The 20192-nt window shown below is 40.5% G+C and overlaps 3 protein-coding genes and 1 long non-coding RNA gene across 6 annotated transcripts in view; 3 read left to right on the forward strand and 1 right to left on the reverse strand.

Annotated features, from left to right (window-relative positions):
• kcnd1 (potassium voltage-gated channel, Shal-related subfamily, member 1) overlaps window positions 1-6071 on the forward strand; it is a 62917-nt gene extending 56846 nt beyond the window's left edge. For both annotated transcript variants that reach the window (XM_037104567.1, XM_037104568.1), the window contains exons 8-9: window positions 246-496; window positions 593-6071. In XM_037104567.1, coding sequence (XP_036960462.1) covers window positions 246-496; window positions 593-800 — 459 coding nt within the window. In that variant the 3' untranslated portion in view covers window positions 801-6071. The remainder of the gene's footprint in view (window positions 1-245; window positions 497-592) is intronic.
• Window positions 6072-7047: 976 nt separating this feature from the next.
• si:ch211-217k17.9 (GATA zinc finger domain-containing protein 14) lies at window positions 7048-13016 on the forward strand. Its single transcript, XM_037104569.1, has 3 exons — window positions 7048-7093; window positions 7761-7928; window positions 9579-13016. The coding sequence occupies exons 2-3, from the start codon at window positions 7926-7928 to the stop codon at window positions 10782-10784; spliced, it is 1209 nt and encodes a 402-aa protein (XP_036960464.1). The 5' UTR covers window positions 7048-7093; window positions 7761-7925; the 3' UTR covers window positions 10785-13016.
• A 183-nt stretch (window positions 13017-13199) lies between these two features.
• Window positions 13200-18574, reverse strand: LOC119023006 (L-rhamnose-binding lectin SML-like). The gene is made up of 9 exons (XM_037104570.1): window positions 18294-18574; window positions 18072-18104; window positions 17744-17839; window positions 17175-17310; window positions 15422-15531; window positions 15278-15322; window positions 15047-15179; window positions 14850-14953; window positions 13200-13705 (listed from the first exon to the last, which is right to left on the reverse strand). The coding sequence occupies exons 1-9, from the start codon at window positions 18322-18324 to the stop codon at window positions 13689-13691; spliced, it is 705 nt and encodes a 234-aa protein (XP_036960465.1). The 5' UTR covers window positions 18325-18574; the 3' UTR covers window positions 13200-13688.
• Window positions 13719-17297, forward strand: LOC119023008. 2 transcript variants are annotated; one of them, XR_005076146.1, is made up of 6 exons: window positions 13719-13888; window positions 13995-14086; window positions 15405-15452; window positions 15532-15623; window positions 16306-16363; window positions 17187-17297. It is a non-coding gene; the product is annotated as an uncharacterized LOC119023008 (long non-coding RNA). The 2 variants fall into 2 exon arrangements; XR_005076145.1 differs by having other exon boundaries at window positions 13719-14086.
• Window positions 18575-20192: the final 1618 nt, after the last annotated feature.

The raw sequence follows: 20192 nt of genomic DNA on the forward strand, positions 1-20192 counted from the left end.
TTTACATTTTTAGACATTAGTGGAGTTTAAAAATACCTTCAGCTCGCCTTCATCTTTACACACAGTCTTAATATAAACTCAGGGTGTCACTTAAATTTCATCTTTAGATCAGAAACAATCTGTAGAACAACAGCTACTTTTAGTTCTGGAGCTTTCGGTTGTGTTTGAAATGAACATCTTAATGTCTTAATGTATGCTCTAAGTGGACACGGACGTGTTGTCATGTTCTCCTCCCGTCCTCACAGAACCACGAGTTCACCAACGAGATCACCTACAGCGAGCTGTGTATGACGGAGTCGGTGGGCTACAGGACCAGTCGCAGCACCTCCCTGTCCAGCCAGCAGGGGGCGCAGAACAATTCCACCGGCTGCTGCCCTCGCCGGGCCCGGAGGAGAGCCGCCATGAGACTGGCCAACTCCACGGTGTCCGTGAGCCGGGGCAGCGTCCAGGAGCTGGACACGCTGCACATCAAAACCACCTCCATACCACCACAAACGTAAACGCACATGATAGTTACTGCTGATTTCTCACACACGTTGTCCTTTCTGTCATTAAAAATTAAAACTGTGTGTTTGTGTGTTTGTCTCCTCAGTCGCTCCAGTCTGAACGCTCAGACGGGCGACCTGAAGCTGAACTGCGGGGAACAAGATTTCACCGCTGCCATCATCAGCATCCCCACGCCGCCCGCCAACACGCCTGACGAGAGCCTCCCCCCGTCGCCTGCCCCCATACCCGGCATCCTGCGCAACACCCGGGCCACCGCCTACACCCATGACACTGTCAAGATCTCCTCCTTATAACCTCCGACCACGCCCACGACTTCCCCCAGAACTCCGACCCCGCCGCCCCACCAGCCAACCTCCCCATGAAAACTGAACTACTTCTGAACTTCTGATCCTGAACCCAGGGCACTGCAAGCCGAGATCTCGGGGACAAATACGACTCAGACGGATTCTTTGAGTGTGAGATTATTGAGATTCTTCTCTCACTCCTCTCACCATGTTGTGGATTACTAGAAAGAACATAAATTGAGAGAAACTGGCTTTAATGCGAGACGACTGGAGCTGTGAAATCAAGCAAAAAATCTAATCAATTGAAAAGGAACAATAACTTCCTGACGACCGTCCCGAGCCCCTCATGCATTTTAGACCCCAACATGCACTTTCCTCCCTGCACACTTTTAACCTTTTGGATCTGATTGCACAAACCCCAGGAGGGTTCATCCTGGTCAAACAAGGGAAAAGATGCCAAGACTCCCAAAGAGTGACATTCAGCACCCCGAGACCAAGCAACAGCTTTGTTGTTTCGCTGGGTCTGTTTCTGTGTCCGAGTAATGAATCTGTGGAGAACAGCGTCCAACAAGTCAGTGTAAAGCTGCCGATGGACGGAGTGATCTTATTAAGAAAGGAACTGATGGACTGCCGGCTGATGGAGGATCACTAGACTCAGCTGGTTTACTGCAAACTCTTCTGTGACAGATGCTATCTGTTGACAACCAAACAACCCTCATGGACATGGCGATGAAAGTTTGATTATTATGGTTGATGGTTGTTGTTGGTGATGACGGTCAGGCCAACAACGCTCAAACACACAGAGAGGATTTTGACTGGAATGTTTCCTTTCTTTGCAGGATCAGACTGACTGCAGCGTGACGCTGCTCAGCTGAGTGTCGTGTTGGACCTCTTTTGCTTGAAAGGTAAAGGTTGTGATGGGACTTTCAGGTGAGAAGCCGTTTAGGAGCATGTAAGGATGATCTCATCACTGACTCTTTACTTCAGGTCACATTTTAAGAAACGTCAAGAAATCATGAGCAAGAACTCTTAAGTCCAGTTTGAAAAGGTGAAAAACGATGAAAGTCTCTCGTATCGATCGAGACGCTGCTGGACTCGAACTCACAAACTGAACTCAACTGACTGATCTATGCTGAGCCTGAATACTGTTCACACAACTACACTGAGCTGATCTTAATGTGGAGGAGCAGAACCGAGCCGGTCTGAGCAGCGCCGGGCTCACCTGGTTTTCTTGATGGGACTGTGGCGAGGATTGAATATGGGATCCTGAACTGGATGAATGCGGTCTGATGTGGACTGGTCTGGTTCTGGCTGTAGCTCAGAAGTACTTGTCAGTGTGACGCCCAGACGAAACGGAAGCCTTTTACTTTACAAAATATGCAACATTACAACAAGCAGGAAAATAGCATCAACAAATGAACAGAATAATAATTATAACAATAATAATGTGTGTGTTATAAAACTACAGTAATTATTGCAGGGAACATTATGTAAAGCAACTAAGAAATTCATTTGTTACGTGATCTTTTCAGCGAGAGAGAGAACACAAGTATTCTGCAATAGATTAAAATGGGACGAAGAAACGCGACAGCAGGAAACTCTTCAGTGTTTAAACAGTTCTCGTCCTGATGACGTGCACTCTGCGAGGGAAACGGCTGTTTTCAACACGTTCGTCAAGACGGTAAAGACCCAAAATATGTTTGTGCAAAATACACAGAAAGATCCAGATACAATAGATACACAAAATGAAACCAACACAGAATATTTTTTCTCTGAAGTCCTCAAATCTTTTGCATCAAACTCAGCTTTAATTAACTTTGATCGTCAAACAGTGAAAACACGTCCTAACTGCTGAGATTAGCTCCAGATTAGCTGGCCAACGTGTTAGCATCACAGAGATCCTAGCACAGCATTTATCAACATGGTCTCACTCCCAGCTCGTCCGACCCAGTCTCCACCAGAACCACCACTGCGGACACAGATCACGGATCTCCGCTCGGCTCCGTGGAGAATATTCAAAATAAAAGCTTGTGTGCCAACTTGGGCTCTGCAGCACAACTCAGTCAGAAATATTAACAATGAACACAAATACAACTGACAAATAACAAAACAAACAGCAGGAGCACAAAGATGATGAAATAAACAGAATGTGAGCAGATCGACAACAGACACGGTACAGACAAGGGCTTCACGCACTGATGCGTTATATACAAGGTCTGGTTAGACTTTCAAAATAAAGTGTTCTGAATAATCCAAGTGTGATCCATGTTGTCAAACAGTGGCGGCTTTGCTAAAAACTACTTTGTCAGGTTATGAAAACATCATTATATGTTTTAATCTAACCAGCATAAGTTACGTACATGACATCGCTTACATCTTTTACACATATGTTTGCTTACCTACGTTACGTCAATTAAGAGCAAGTGAGTCTAGAGTCACAAACAGGATGTGAACTCTGGTCTCCCACCCCGACTGTCCCCATACTCAGACTTCCTCTCTCATGTCTACGACGGCACCAGAGTGACAAACCGACTCTAGAGGTCCACGGTACCGACAGTGTCCAACCTTAAAGCCTCGTGCTGTTCACCATGCTGCTGTATTCGGCGTGTCGGGAGTGAGAACAGGCTGATACCACAAGGATGCACTGGAGGACTTTGCTGTGCCGTCTGAGCTGTGAATCTATATGAGACGACTCCAATGAAATTACTGCCAAAGACAAATGGCTTTCACCTTAAAATCACCAAAGTAACCCGACTGATGCAGAGACGTCACCTCAGTCGAGTCCCAGACGCAGATTAAAATCTAAACGAGTGCACGTCGTGTTTCTGCTGAAGCGTTTCCTCGACCAATCAGAAGCGAGTGTGAGCGAGCGACACGCGGGCAGGAGACAAGACGTACATACTGTAACATATTTTGTATCATAAACTTTCACCTGCATCTTCCAATCAAAATCCTCAAACCAAAAGAAAAAAACAAGAAAAAAAGACAAAAAAAGCTAGAGATGAGAGTCGGCGGGAGTCTGACCGGCGTTCCTCCGTGCATGAGCCTCGTACAGTAGAAGTAGCACTACTGATCATAGGAACTTATCAACCATATCAGAGAAAAAAAATGATAGAAAAAAAAACACAACACAATGGGGGAAAAAATCTCATCCGTTCTTTTGCATGACGAGTCCTGTTTTATTTTCCTCTCCTATCAGTCATTGGTTTGTTTTCCTCATCCGACCCCGAACTTTTCAAGACGAGTGTTTGCACCACCGAGAAGTGTACGTTAGATTACTGAGAAGAAACAAAACAGATTATATAAATGAGTTCAAAAGGAAAAAAAAACAAAAACATTCAGGCATGTTCCTCGCCAGAATGCAAAGTGTGTGTGTGTGTGAACGGGCGGGTGTGTTTGTGTGTTTGTACGAATGTGTGTGTGTGTGTTTGTATGATGAGCAGTCACAAATATGCATGGATACCGTTATAGGTATTTTATCTGTTTTCTCCTGCAGTTTAAAGAGAGACGACTGACCGACTGTCTGTCCACCGACTCTCACTGAGACTCTGTTTGTTCTCTGCTGTTTCTATGTTTTCACCTGGTTGTGTAGCCGTGACTCCCGGCTGACCTCGCTCCCCTCCGCAAATTATTATTGGTTAAGTGTCAAAATTCATTATTTATTTAAGGGACAAATACTTCTGTGCATGATAACATTATTAATTTGTATCCCAATGATGAACAGTTAAAACAGTTAAAACTGTCGTGTTGAAGGCTGGAAGGGACAAAAGTTCATTCATCAGGGACTGTAACATTTTTGTTAATGTAGTTTAAATTATGATTATTAATGATCAGTTTTGGGAAAGTTACTTTTAAAATACAATATATTACCTGATGCTAGTTTATATCATGTTACAATATTATTGTCCACGTAGAGTAAATGACTTATTACACTACTCTTTATTTACTCTGAACAAAATGCCAAAATCAACTGTACAGAACAACGATCCAGCTGAGATCTGTGTGAAGTGAGCAGACAGGATCAGTCTGATATATGATGAGATACCGTAAGAACAAATGTCTTTAATTTTAGACTCAGTCATGTGAAACACTACAGACCTAAACCTTCGATAATGTGGCCTGTAGTGACCCGACAAGACAAACATCTTCTCTGCCTTTTATTTCAGTCCACAGAACATCAACACACGGTGGATTCAAAGATGTAAATTAAAGTGTGTTCAGAGAATCAGGCTTCATCATCAGCTGTCACTGCTAAAAGAAATATATTACTTTAACACGGTGCTTGTATATTACTGAGTAATGTTTTACTGCCCAGCACTGATAATAACTTGTTCACTTTCTCTGGGCCTTCATCATTTCATCCTCACCATCATCAGTGAGTTTGTTCAGGTGCTGTTAAATGTTTGAGTTTATGTTATAATGCACATTTTTAGAATCCTTTATCGTTGTATATTTGGCTTAAAGTTAGTTGATTCATAAGCAGTCCCAGACTTTGAAAAAATTAACTGAATACATTCACGCTCATTATTAGTTGTTATAACTTAATTTAAAAATGTCAGAATTATTGTTTCATGTTTGATTAATGAATTTCTGTCCCATGTGGGCTTCCATACACAGTTCGTTCATCAACCTGCAGTTTTAACTTTAATCTTCTGCGTCATGAACCTGGTTGTAGAATTTAATTAGTTTTAAATCACTGAATTCTCCAGAAAATGACTTTGAGAATTGATTTTAAATGAGTTACTCTTGTAATATTTTCAGACTTTTGCTGAGAATCCATCCTGAGAGAAGTGATGTTAAAGTGTGACGTTTAGTGTTTGTTGAGGTTGTTTGCACACGTCTGCTGAAGATAAATTAACAGATGAGCAACATTTTAAGCATATTCTGAAGAAATGCACAGTTTTGTGCAGTAAAATTAGATTTACCTGAGGAGCCTTCAGGGCCGGGAACCACAGCTCCTAACAGATATTCCAGTCGTGAAACTGTTTTCCACCTCAAACAGGAAGTTAAGTTGCTCTTAATTTGTCCAACAGCTGTTTTATTTGATTTTTATCTGCCTGAGTTGTTAAAGCATCTGTCCTGTCAGAAGTTCTGCACATCAGTTTCCTGCTGAGGAGACGGCAGGTAGATGAATCATGTTGAGGTGACGAGCAGCAGTTTGTCTCCTGGTGGACAGTCAGTCTCTGTTTGTGTGCAGCGGTGAATGAAAGAAGGAGAAAACAGCATTAAAGCACAGAGGTGTATATTCCATTCCACTAATAAAGACAACAGAAACCAGAACATGTCGGGTCGTGTTGTGTGTCCGCTGATGTTTCTCTGTGTTCAGACTGCTTCCACCCGCAGGTGAAGCTTCTCGGGTCAGACTGAGTTCTGCAGTGAGGTTTGTGTGACGAGGAGAAAGTGATGCAGCAGCGACCTCTAGTGAGCCGACTGAGGATTACAAGTGGAGCAGAAACTGGTCAGGTGACAGGTGAGGTTCAGGTGTCGTGTTGCCTTTTAAAACTTTTTAAATCTTTTTAAACTGACCCTCAGTAACATCGGGGCAGAACAGATAAATAACATTTGATCACATTTTGTTTTCTAAGTGTCCTCAAGCCCGTTAATTCCCACCTGGTAACAACATGTGATCTGATCTCACCTCCTCGCTCCTGATGCAAATACACACCTGCATCACTGGAACCAACGGATACAAAGAAGTACATTCAAATAAGTTCCAGATATGTTTCTTCTACGCAACACCATTTATTAAAAGATTATATTAACAATATAATGGTGTACATTAACTAATTGGATGGCTCGTTAAGGACTTGATATGTTTGTTCTGTTCCTGTTCTAGTAGACTTTCAAGTAACAAAGTAGACAGAAAACATAAACAGACACAAATATATACATGTTTAATTAATAAATAAAAGTACCAATTGTGTGGAAAGCTACATTTAATCATAATTAATTACAATTGTTTATTAATGATTAGCATCAAACTTATGCCTGAATTAAAAGAAATATTAATTTCAGGAATAATTTTGTCTCATTCAGTTTTTAAACAATACAATCAAAAATTACACGTTTGTTAATTATTAATGTAAAATGTAAACACAGAATAAGTAAATAAATGTTACTAATACTGCCTGTTGATTTATTGATTTATATTTTCTTATCTGTATGCATCATTTCACAGTCGGCTAACTCATTCATAAGATTAATAAAGTATTATTTTATCATTATAAAGGTTTATACAAATATTCAGATGGCAGCTTCAGGACTCCATACCTGGGTCTGTTCTGGTTCTACAGTGGTGGAAGGTAACTAAGTATGCGTTAACTCAAGTACAGAATATAATAATGATATTTAAGTATTCTTCCTTTTACTTTATATTTCTGCTTGTCAATAGTTCACAGAGAAATAATTAAATGAGAAGTTAAAATCTGCCTGAGGTTTTTTAATTCATGCAGTGAATCATGTGAGATGTAGTCCAGCCCCTTTCATGTGTCGACAGTTTCCTCATTTCTGTCTCCGGGTCTTTTGTCTTCCGGTACTGAGCCGCCATCTGTCTCCTCTGATCTGAACACGAACACAAAACTTTAGACTCGCTAAAACCTTTTCTCAACACGTTCCTGCCTGTGGAGGGGTTGATTTGACCTGCAAGTCTCAGCAGCATCAAACCTTCCAACAAACATGGAGGCCTTGAAAGAGGCGCTGAACCATTTTGTTAAACATGTCAGTGAAACAGCTGGTGTCTACGCTTCAGTGATTGTGATTTTTGTTTTCCATGTCGGTCTGGAAAAGGACCTGCCATGCACCTGCAAAGAACAACACACAGTGTGTTGGTTATATTTGTTTCTGCCGGTATTTTTCATTTTTGTCTTCGTCCTCTGGGTGGACAAAACATTTCAGACTGCCTTGACAAACATCTGCCGTGCTGGATATAAATGTCACTTTTGTGCCGGTTTTTGGATTCTTATTTTCAAGGCAGCTTGTGTTGGTTCTCTGTGGGTAGTGGCGGTGTTTCTGGATGGAGACTGGTACGTCTGCTGTCAAAGTTATGAGACTGATCATCAGGAGTTAGCCTGTAAGGACAAAGCCAACATCACAGCTGAAGAACAAAGAATCAGAAACCAGCTGGTGGAAAAATCCATGGTGAGTTTAATGTTTCCGTGCTGACGAACTGACGACTGATAGACACTTGGTTCACTACATCCAGGGGTGAAAATCCCATTTATTAGTTGGGGGAGACAATAAACAGTAACGTTTTAGAGAATAATTCCAGGGGGGACAAGGAATAAAAGTTGTAGCCTGTCTTTTATATAGCATCTTTTACCACAGTTTGACACTTTAGTCTCTCAATCTCTCCAACAGGCAGGCAGAAGACTTTCCTTAGCACTGAGTCCATCTGCACATGTCTAGATTTAAAACAAAATGACTGAAATTAACATGTACACATGCAATGAATAAACTAATTATCAGGCAAACATCTAAGTTTGTTTATCAGATTTTTCATAATCAGATAACTGCCTTTTTCCAGATGAAAGATATCAGATTATACTACTCTCTCTCTCTGTTGGACTGTCAGCACGTTCAAATCAAATGTTTTTAAAATGTTATCAAAATTAATGATAATTACAGTAATTGCATTATACTGTATTAGTCCTTAACCGACCTTGTTTATTTACCCAGCAATACAAAACAATGGTATTAGGTGGAAGGTGGCAATAATACACTTTATGTGAACACATCTGACTTGATACCTTTGTTCACTGTTCTAACTTCCACCACAGTCCATTAAATATCTTTACAAGAGGTAAAAGCTCCAAACAATCCCAAAACTAAAGGAAATACCTTAAAGAATAATCCAACATAAAACAGTTTCTCAAAAATATATATTCATTGTGTTGTCAACAAACATCTGACAACTATGCCACAAAACTGTATGTATTCTAACTCTGTGTAACACAGTTTTACAGATAGATAGTTAGAATACATTCTCATCTGCAGCTTGTGACTCAGCTCAGCAGCTCGTTAGTGAGTGGTCTTCTGAACAGTGCAGGATAAATGGTGCTTTTTGTAAATGGGATGTGTGTTGTTGTAACTTATGTAACTATGTCTGTGTGGTTTACACACCTCTGACCCCGCAGCAGGTGTGAGTAGCAGGCTCCGCCCACACGCTGCTGCAGCTGCTAGCTCCTCCCACTGGAAAGAGTGTGGGGTGGACTCAACCATTTGTAGGAATGGGAGGGGGGGAGTAAATCTTTAAAGATTTAAATAGCACATTATTGCGTGATTATAATGAGCACTGCTTAAATTGTGCTTTCAATAAATGCCACTGCATTGTTCAAAAATTATTAATTGTGTCTCAAATTATTCTAGGGAGGGACAACTTTACTGGAGTTCGAGCTCTCACTGACAATGTACACTTCCTACTCCTGCAGTAAAATATGAACTTGTGGGAATATGTTGTGTGTATTCATTACTGAATATATTAGGGACATAGTGTGTGGATATATCATGAAGGCACAATTCATTTTACATTTTACTCTTATCATTGGGACATTTTGGTTTCGTTACAGGAAATAGTCGTGTCCCGAGAGAACATAAGCGGGGAACAAATGCGTAGTGCAGAAATCCAAGTTCATAAGAAGAGAATCTTTAATTTCTCATCATTAATCACATCATGAAAGTAATATTGATGACCCTGGACTAGAACCTTGGGACCAAACAGTTTACTAATCTTGAGAAAGTCACTCCCAGGACACAATGAGGCTGTATTAACACAATCTGTTCTGTTTTCAGATCTGGGGTTTGCCTATGCTCCTGATTGTTGTTCTTCTGGCAGCAGCGTTATCATCAATACATGCTCGCTGCAAGAAGAAGACACTTCTTTATCAGATCGTCGTGGAAGAAGGGGAGAATTCGATGACAACAAAACTGAGAGAAGCAGTAAAAGACAAGGTGACGCAGAAACTCAACGAGAAAGACAAAACCATAGGAAAGTACTTGTGCGTCATTGATGATGTGAGTAACGAAATGTTCTCTGAACAACCAGCCCCTCCCTCCGGTCAGAACTCGACCCAGATCTCGATCCTGAACTCTGACGAGAACTCTAATGAGAACTCCAACCAGAACTCTAATGAGAACTCCAACCAGAACTCTAATGAGAACTCTAACCAGAACTCTAATGAGAACTCTCACCAGAACTCTAATGAGAACTCCAACCAGAACTCTAATGAGAACTCCAACCAGAACTCTAATGAGAACTCTAATGAGAACTCCAACCAGAACTCTAATGAGAACTCTAATGAGAACTCTAATGAGAACTCCAACCAGAACTCTAATGAGAACTCTAATGAGAACTCTAATGAGAACTCCAACCAGAACTCTAATGAGAACTCTAATGAGAACTCCAACCAGAACTCTAATGAGAACTCCAACCAGAACTCTAATGAGAACTCTCACCAGAACTCTAACGAGAACTCTAATGAGAACTCTAATGAGAACTCTCACCAGAACTCTAACGAGAACTCTAATGAGAACTCTAATGAGAACTCTAACCAGAACTCTAATGAGAACTCTAACCAGAACTCTAACGAGAACTCTAATGAGAACTCTAATGAGAACTCTCACCAGAACTCTAACGAGAACTCTAATGAGAACTCTAATGAGAACTCTAACCAGAACTCTAATGAGAACTCTAACCAGAACTCTAACGAGAACTCTAATGAGAACTCTAATGAGAACTCTAATGAGAACTCTAACCAGAACTCTAATGAGAACTCTAATGAGAACTCTAACCAGAACTCTAATGAGAACTCTAATGAGAACTCTAATGAGAACTCTAACCAGAACTCTAATGAGAACTCTAATGAGAACTCTAATGAGAACTCCAACCAGAACTCTAATGAGAACTCTAATGAGAACTCCAACCAGAACTCTAATGAGAACTCCAACCAGAACTCTAATGAGAACTCTAATGAGAACTCTAATGAGAACTCTAACTAGAACTCTAATGAGAACTCTAATGAGAACTCTGAATCAGAGTCAGAAATGTTTTTACCAAGAAGGATGTAACACCGGCGAGGTCTTGGTCTCGATGAATAAGGTTCATGCATTGAAGACAATAAACAATAAACAAACAGTGACTATTATATAAAGATTATAGAATAAACAATATAAACAAACAGAGACACCAGTGTGGGTGATGCACTAAGACAGAAAAGCTGCACATGGGACATGGAACAGGGACGTTGAACTGGGGGGAAAGTGGGCTGATTACCCTTGAAAGGCCTAAAATAAAAATGTTGTTTTTGCTTTATTTTTTATTTCTAAGTGATAAGTGTCATGACTAACTAATCACAACAATCATACAGCCTCATGTATGTAAATCCAAAGCCACCAGCTGTGAGTCTGCATGCAGGGCGACAGTGAGCAGTAACCAAGTAGCTGTCATGTTGTTCTTCTCACAAATATTGAATGATAGTCAAAAATATCATTAAAATGCATAGTTTTATATAAAACGGCATCAAGTATTTTTGCTGTCTTATACAAAGGCCCAATTAGATTTCTGATCCCTGGCGGCGCCCCTGTACATGAATGACGACAGAGATAAAAATAAAAGATTGAAAAGAATTATACAACATTTGTCCAGATTCTGCAAAGGTTCAGGATTCCAGAACACGTCCTCCTTTTGCAAGCTTAGCTGCCTGAGTTTGGCTGTGAACCAGGGTTTGTTATAACTCACCCTGGTGCATGATGGGATACAGCAGTCTTCACAGAAGCTGATGTATGACATCACAGCCTCTGTATACTCATCCAGACTGTTGGTGGCGGTCCTGAAAGCATCCCAGTCTGTTCAGTCCGAACACGCCTGCAGGTTCCCCACAGCTTCACTGGTCCGCTGCTTTGACGTCCTCACAACAGGTTAGCTGAGCGTTAGTTTCTGCCTGTGTGAGGGAATCAGGTGATTGTCAACCATGATGTGGTCAGAGAGGCCCAGCACAGTGCAGGAGATGGTGTGATGGCCCCAGAACTCTGGCCATGACCAAACTCTAGTCATGAGTAGCAGAGTTTGTCTGTTTTCCAGTGATTTTAGTTGCACATATATTTAGAAGATGTTATGATTCCTCTTTCAGACGTTCACAAGATGAATGGTGATAAATAAACCAGTAATTTATGTTAACTGGTTGTCTGAACAACCACTGTGACAGATGATGGCAGTAAAAATGTTGTACATTCATCTTCCCCAGAGGATGAATCTTCATGATTTTAGTGACTTATTATCTCGCGCCACCAGTAGGTTTATATTGATGGACCAGAACAAAATGTCCCATCCTGTTGGCAACATGAATCACAACATGCACAGTTCTGGTGCAGAACCATCTCTGCCCGTAAACAACTTAGCATATTGAAATGAACCTTCAACACAAATTACTGCCTCAGTTATGTATTTGCTGTGTAAAAAACCCTTTTTTTGCTGAAATGTATTTTTGTACAGTTTGAAGTGTTTTCACTGCGTGTTCAAGGTGTTTTTTCAATCGTTTATATTATATACATAACTTTTATTCCATCAGGTAATCTGTTTTCCAGCACAGAGCCCAGTACAGCAGAAACAAAGACAAACAAACTTGACCAGACATAATAAAAGTACCTGCAGCAGCAGAGATAATCACTGAGTATTCTTAAGGTTTGGAATGAGAGATACTTCAGGTTTAAAGAGGTGGCAGCCGCCTGTCCAGACTCCTGTTATTATATTTAGAGTTCAGCAGAGTCGAGATCTGCTCAGGTGACCAGAGAGCCGCGACGTGACTCTGAGGCTTCTGACACTTTCATAGATTAAAGACAGAATATAGTGGCGTTCTTGTTACAGGGATCAGTGAGAAATGTAATTAAAGAAACACAATGAAACTGAAGTCAGTAATGAAGAAAATATCAAGAAGCACACTCAGAAACTTCTGCTCAGATTTCATAATGAGCTCCTGAACGAGTTGTTTTAATATTTCTGTTTTCTTGTTGTTGTTTTCATTGTTTGCTTTAGTTTCATCCATATATACTTTACATTCACTCAGTGTGTTTTCATCTTCTGTTTATTCTGATGATTATTTTACTGCTCATACTCCAAGATTATATAATCCTTCATTTTGTGTCATTTGATTGTTTTCACATTCAGATATTTTGGACTTTTTATCTGATGTTTTTCTTGTAAAGCGGCACATCGACAGCTTCTAATGAGCATCGTTAAATAAACATCAACCTACATTCACAGACAATCGTACGATGATTTTTATAATAATTTATGTTTGTTGTTTATTGTTGTTCCACAACAAACCTTTGTTGCACTAACTAATACACTAACACATGAACACACACATACAAAGAAGTTACTAAGATTAAGAAAATAAGCAGAAAAAGTTACGAAAGCAAAGCAGTTTATTAATAAACCGACCAAACTGAACAATTATAAAGTGATTTATTGATGATCAGCATCTCATTTAAAATATATTTTATTATAAACCTCTACAAATAAAAACAAAACCACCACAAAGAGACAACAACTACACAACAAAGTTGACCAAGAAGCAGCTTCACGCTCTGAGATTATTCTAGTCTTGTCTTCTGCACAGATAATTGTACTTATGTTTTCATGATAATACAACAGAAATGAAACCCACCAAATCCCCAGAAAAATAAGCTTCATAAATGACCTAGAATATTTGAATTATACTTTAGTGTAATGATACAGAATATAAAGACATTTCATTTGTGTTGCACAATGAATCAATAATTATTCTGTTTAGATTCATGTGTTTGGTAACTAATCCTGCTATATTTAGTTCATTAGTATGAAACACTGGCTCTGTATGAGATGCTGATGTTTCATCTGAACTTCCTGGTTTCTTCCTTGTTGACTCAGAGAATCTCAGGATCTGCACCAGAACAGAAAACATGTCGACTTTAGACAGACGTGCTGTGACTCGGTTTAGATCTGAGTTGTTCCCTGTTTTCGTCCCGTGTATTTTCCTCTCCTCTCATTCCTGATCCTGCTTCCCTGCTCGGCTGGTTTCAGCTCCTCCCTGACTGTCTGCCTCCGCCCTGATCTAACACCTGGTGTGAGTGTGTGTGTATATAGTCCATGTGTTTCCCCTGTTTGTTGCCAGTTTGTCTTCTTGTCTCCGTGCACAAATGTCCCAGCTTTTAATTCCAGTTGTCCTCTAGTGTTTCCTGGTTATGGACTCTGCCTCAGCCTGATCCCTGCCTGATGTGTTCGCCTCGCTGACTGGCTCCTGTGTACCGAACCTACTTTACAAGTAAAGACTGTTAACTTGCCCAGTTCAGTGTCTTGTTGTGCAATTGAGTCCAAACTATTGTTGTGGTTTCCCTGGTCGTGATAAGATGATTTTTCCCAGTATATTAATATTCTGAAAGAAGGGTTGCAAGAATTAATTATTTTATCCTCATTCAAGTTAGCTGTGCGCTAAACAGGAATCAGCTGGCTCGGTCGGCGGAAGTCTCTTGTGCACACGCTGTGAAACGACCCCGGTGGCTTCATGCGCCACTGAGCAGCTTTCATAGGAATGAACGTGTCAGCCAGAATCCATCCTGGCGGCGCCTGGATCCGTCTGACCCAAGGATGATATTTTACCTCTGGACACAGCCTCTGAAGTGGGAGCCATGTTCATTCTTATGAAAGCTGCTCAGTGGCGTTTTGAAGCTAAAGAAGCTCGACCTCTCAGCGATGAAAACACCCAAATCTTCATATTTATACCAGCTCCACCCAGAAGATGCAGAGGATCTTCCTTCTTGCTCACAGTTGAATTGTGTGTTTACTTGAGAAACTGGTATATGCTGAGAACTAAAGAGTGTTTATCTGAGTGTTACTGTGCTCTGTGTTTTTTGTTCAGAGAGAAGCAGTAAAGCTGCCTTCACCCTGTATATATCGTCACAGCTTGTCTCTGTAAATGTATTATTGTTGTGCATACACTCTGGTGTCATTCATTTTGTGTCACACTTTGGCCCCGAGCGTGACTCACAGATTAGTTTATGTAGAGTCAAGCAACCCGACATACTTACACTGACATCTGTAAGCCACCTCCAGGTACTTGTAAGTGCCGACACACGGATCCCCAAACACAGAGTTGCTTGCTTTGACCGAGCAGCTGCTCTTCCCGTTACAGCTGTGGATGCAGATTATTGTGACTGAATGCAGTTTTGAATGTGGGCAGAAGAAGCAGAAATATGTTGAACATGTATGGTATTTATCCTCATACCTCTCAGCTACTTTGGTGGTGGGGCTTGAGCAGTGGGTGTTCTGGAGCTGATCGGCAGGTCGATTGATGGAGCATGTGCTGCTGTCACGGCGCCCGTAATCAGCACCGAGGACAAATATAACCTGCCCTTCATCTGGGAACCACAAGAGGAGGACGAGTCATTTGTAAAAATGTCAAAATGAAAAGAAATACAACTAAAAGAACGAACGAGAAGAGATCTTGTGATCTTACCACACTGCAGGAATGCCAACGAATGTTCACATGCTACCGTGTGGACTGTCAAAGCAAAGACATTTCACATTACACATTTTGCTCTTATCAAACTTATTCACAGAGTCCTTTTCTTTGTTTGTCACAGACAGAAGTGTCCCTGACCTGCTGGGATGCAGTGGAAGGTGGTGTCCAGGTATTTGTAGATGCCATGACAGGGATCAGAAGTACGAACAAGAACTGTGTTTAATTCACAAACCTTCTTCCCATCGCAGCTGCAGCAGAAGATCAAGAGTCGAGTGAATCACAGATTACCCAGCTGAAAGTTATACATCACTAATAATTATGTCAAAGTGGCTACGAACCTGTAAGTATTTATCCACATATTACACATAAACCTTCTGCTAACTATTTTACTGTTTATTTGTTGCTTTTAGCTTTTTTTTTTTTTTTGCAACATTTAGTATTCATCCATTTCTTAGCTGACCATGTGAACTCTTTATTAATTGGTCTTCACTTTAATTATCTGAACATTTTAGGCATTAATAATTACTTTCAGCTACTGTCTAAACTATTTACCCATTATTTATTACTTGTAGTTATTTGAACAGTTTAGCAGGGTTTGGTCATTACTCATTCACTTTATGTAATTATCAAGCTCAATCTAAAGAATGATGTGTGCTGAATAAGCAAATATTATTAGTTGCAGTTCCTTTCAGTCAACTTCTTGAACTATTTTTTATGCCAACTGTTGTAATATTTCATTATTCATTACTTCTATGCTATTTGAACTGTTAATCATTAGTTGTTACTTGGCTAACTATTTAAACTAGTAACCTGTTTTCATCCAACTATCCAAACTATTTACTCATTACAGTATTTCTGACCTTCAGCTGCCTGTTCGTTTGCTCTTTGACAGCTTTTGTTCAGCTCAGTTTTGCTGAATATAAGTATTTTTAGCTACCTATTAGAACTATTTATTTATTACTCATAAACGTTTGATTATTATTATTATGCTAACTTCATGTACTATTACTTTAACGCTGCAGTCGGGAGTTTTGAGAAGAAAAAAAATGGACCAGAACATTTGCATGAAGCAGCTCCCAGGTCAGTCCTTCTTCTTCTCTGCTGCCTTCTAAGCCCCGCCCACAGAGGAGGAGCCTTGTAACCATGGTAACCGGATGCCAGATAATCAAGATGACTCGTTCAAAATAACAACAACAACAACAACAACATGAGCACTGATTGTTCTATTTCTGATCAATACAACTGAATTACAGTGACGATCACTGTGATCACTGATCACTGTGAATATCCAGAGCAACAATCAATATTCATATTCATGAACTTGATTTGCTTTATTGCGAGTATTACTGTAACTGCCGCCATCTTAACCTTGTGGTTAAAACATAGAATTAAACATATATTAAGCAGAGGTCCTAACTGGTCCAGCAGGAAAGTGGGGGGGCTTTTACTGCTCTGTTGCCTCTCCAGCATTGTTTACAGTTTGAGTTTGAGGGTATCTGACCAGGTGAGAGCAGACACCTGCACCTGCACGGGGGAGTGATTGACATTTCTCAGACACGCCCCTTGGCTCGATTGGCTGTGCTGATCCAGCAGAGGCGCATTCTTGCAGATCAAATTCCAGCCACTGGGTGGAGCCACACACCGCTGACCTGTATCTGATTCTACTGTCAGATCATAATGACAGTTTTAGCTTTAAGCTGTCAACTATCTGAACCATTTACTTACTTTTAGCCAACTATTTTAAGTGTTTTGCTCAGTGTCTGGTTCAGTCATTACTCTCTCTCTCTTGACCTAATTGTTAAACTAATCCTACATTTGTATACCTGCTGCATCAGGCCTTGTTTTACCCAAACAAAACAAAAAATAGTAATTAATAAAAGTGTCACTGTACTTTCTCTTGAAGACTTCCAGGACGCCCTTCTGCGAGCACTGTATGTTGTGCAGCTGCTGTGGCGGTCTGTCCTCACTGCAGGTCTCCTTGTCAGCTCGTCCATACAGCGCTGCCTGCACGTGGATCACTCCGCCGTCTGTTACACACCACAGAGGACACAACAGTTCAAACAAGAAACAAAACGTTCATCTTTCTGTACTCTCTTTGTGGCCAACTGTGACCACTGAGCATGTTGATCACAAGTATACACATCACTTTTATTTAAAGTTAAAAAAAAGTCTCAAAACAGAGGTCCACTGTAGTTCTTACAGTGTGTGTTAGCTAAATGTGTAAATGTTTCTACTGAACAGCTGAAATGATTCGTCTCTTTGCATTTCCTTAGATTCAGTTTTCAGTTTCATGTTGTGATGACGCTGTGCTTCGGTCTGGTTAGGTTTAAGCAGAGAAAACATTTGGTAAGGGTTAGGAGAGATCATCTTTTCAGGTGGAAATACCAAGTTTTTATCTTGTCTTGAATAGATGAGTAAAAACAGCAGCTGACTGTACTGTGTGTGTGCTTGTGGTCGTACCACAGCTCAGGCGGTGGACATTGTTGTGGTCGTCACAGGTGATCACTCTCTCTGTGGACAGAGGGAACAAACCAGGTAGTTCTGCCCTGGAAAAGTCTGTAATAAAAGGTTGTTTTAGAATTAGTCTGCTGCTGAATAAAAGACAAAAATGAAGATTGTTAAAACATCCTGTCAGAAACACACTTGTTTTTAAGGACTTTTCTGTTGTGCTGCAAATTGTTTGTCACAATCTCTGGCACAATAATTTCCTTTGGGATTACATCAGTTCTATTTATCTTCTAATTTTACACAGAAAGCATCTTTATACAACATTCAAACATCCATTTACCTGCTCTCATTGTCAAACATGTTGCTGCCAGCACTGAAAAATAAAAGTAAATGTTTGTTTATCTCAAACTTGAAAGCTCTTTTATCTCTATATCACAATCAAATATAATAAAAAAAGATTTGAGTAAGAAAGCAAAAATGTTACAATGTTACAAATAAAAAAATCCTGTTTTTTAAATGCAGCTCATCATCGTGTTTGTCATCAGTCAGTTCTCGTACTCACACAGTGTGGTGCTGAGCCCGGAGCGGAGCATGGTGACCGAAGATTCAGCTGGAGGTGAAGAGTTGGAGGGGCTCGAAACAGACGACTGCTTTTTATTCTGTTTGGGTAAGAACTGCCTCTCTTTATGCAAATCAAGTCTCCTATCGAAAATGCCCAGAATGTCCCTTTGAGTTGCAACCAACAGAAGGAGGAAGAAATCTTGACAAGATAACTACACTTCCTCGATCCAAATACAAAACACGTCTACGCATTGAAAATGTCACGTACAGTTTCTTACCCAAGTGATTATTATCATCTGACAATGTGCCAGAACAGGAAAATACCTGGTTGGCAAAGATGACTTTTCTCTACCACCTGAGCCACGATCGCCCCAACAAATGTTTAACAACGGCTGACGCGGTTAACAAAGTCTCATCGAAGGACTCGCCTTGCTCAGTCTTGTTCCCCTCCCCCATCCTGCCTCCCACGTATCTGCATGTAGGTTCATCTTTAGTTTCCCCTTGAACTGTGACAGCATAAGGTGGAAAAATACATTGAAAACATAGTTAAAAATTTAGTTACGAAGTGCTGTGATCATCTCTCCTCATTCACTGGTTTTACAATTTCTCAAATGCTGAAACCTGATTTCAAACTGCAGTCAGTGACTTGACAGCTTTCTCTCCTGTAGCTCCACTGCCATCACCTCTGCCTCTCCGTATGAAAGTCAAAAACATGTAATGTGAACATGATACGACAGGCTCACCAGCCAGAGACCGCTGTTCGAGGTGGAAATGCAACATTTGTAGGCATGAGACCACTGGATGTTTTTAAAGAGACTTCCAGACATTTTTCAGCAGTGTTTGGACCTGAAGACAAAAAGTGTTTTTTTTCCTAAACAAGCTTTGTAACTAAATCTAACCAGATCAAGACCGCAGCCTTGTAACAAGATACAGCAGAAAACAGAAATACAACGTTTCAGCGTATCTGTGGCTTGAAGAAATGTTGCCAACATTTATTTGGTGATTGTCTGGAGGTCATAAGCTTCTTGTTGGTGATTTAACTTATCAGGGCAACTCTACTGAAATCACCTGATTTCATTGTTTTAAATGCTGTTGTGATCAAATGTCTGAATGCAGACATGCGACTGACCTGCTGGGAAGCAGCTGTAGTTGGTCTTCAAGTATTTAAAGATGCCCGGCAGGGATCAGAAGTACGGACCACATTTGTACTCAGTTCACACACTCTCTTGCCATCACACCTACAGGAAACACAAAAAGACAATACAAAACAAATTAATTACAGTTTTACCTTCAGTGATTGTCAGAGACTTTTATCTTTCAACATCTACATTTTAAGTGTCGTACAGTAAAGACTTTGTGACATAACACTTTAACTGCTTTTCATCAATCATAACATTTATATGTGCACTTTTTATCAACACATGACAGTGCTGGCTTCATGTATATATGCTGAAGATACTGTGCTCAGATATGAGACAGACAGAATGAAGGTCCACAGCATGTTAATGTACCTACAATAAGTGATTCATGAGTTTATGGCCAGAGGTTAAAGAAGAGGATTTGTACAGTTCTCCTTCGTTCTGCACATGCAGTCCAACTCTGACTGATTGTGAAGGAAGACTATGAGGAACAAACTTTGTGGTATTTCTGTTCCGGGTACCAGGAATCTGAGGTGATGGCTGACATTCAGGCAGGCGAGAAAACAAAAGTCTTCCAACACTCAACCTGTTTATCTGATTTGGTAACATCAGACTACAAGATCTTCCTCAAGATAAACGAGGAGCTCCGAGGTCCATTTTTACAGTGATGTTGTTGTCACTGCTGTAAACCAGTTTTGGAACATCCTGTTGCTGTAAATGTGGGCAAATATGTTGGAAAAATAAATATTAAGGGATTACAA

This window comes from Acanthopagrus latus, chromosome 7 (genome assembly GCF_904848185.1).
Source record: "Acanthopagrus latus isolate v.2019 chromosome 7, fAcaLat1.1, whole genome shotgun sequence".
NCBI classification, from domain to species: domain Eukaryota; kingdom Metazoa; phylum Chordata; class Actinopteri; order Spariformes; family Sparidae; genus Acanthopagrus; species Acanthopagrus latus.

Coding starts and splice junctions, on each gene's coding strand:
- LOC119023006 (XM_037104570.1), bottom strand. CDS start 18,324: ATGCTCCGCTCCGGGCTCAGCACCACACTGT. Junction 15,532..17,174: donor CTGGAAGTCTTCAAGAGAAA/GTACAGTGACAC, acceptor CTTCTGCTGCAG/CTGCGATGGGAAGAAGGTTT. Junction 15,180..15,277: donor GTTGGCATTCCTGCAGTGTG/GTAAGATCACAA, acceptor TGTGGTTCCCAG/ATGAAGGGCAGGTTATATTT.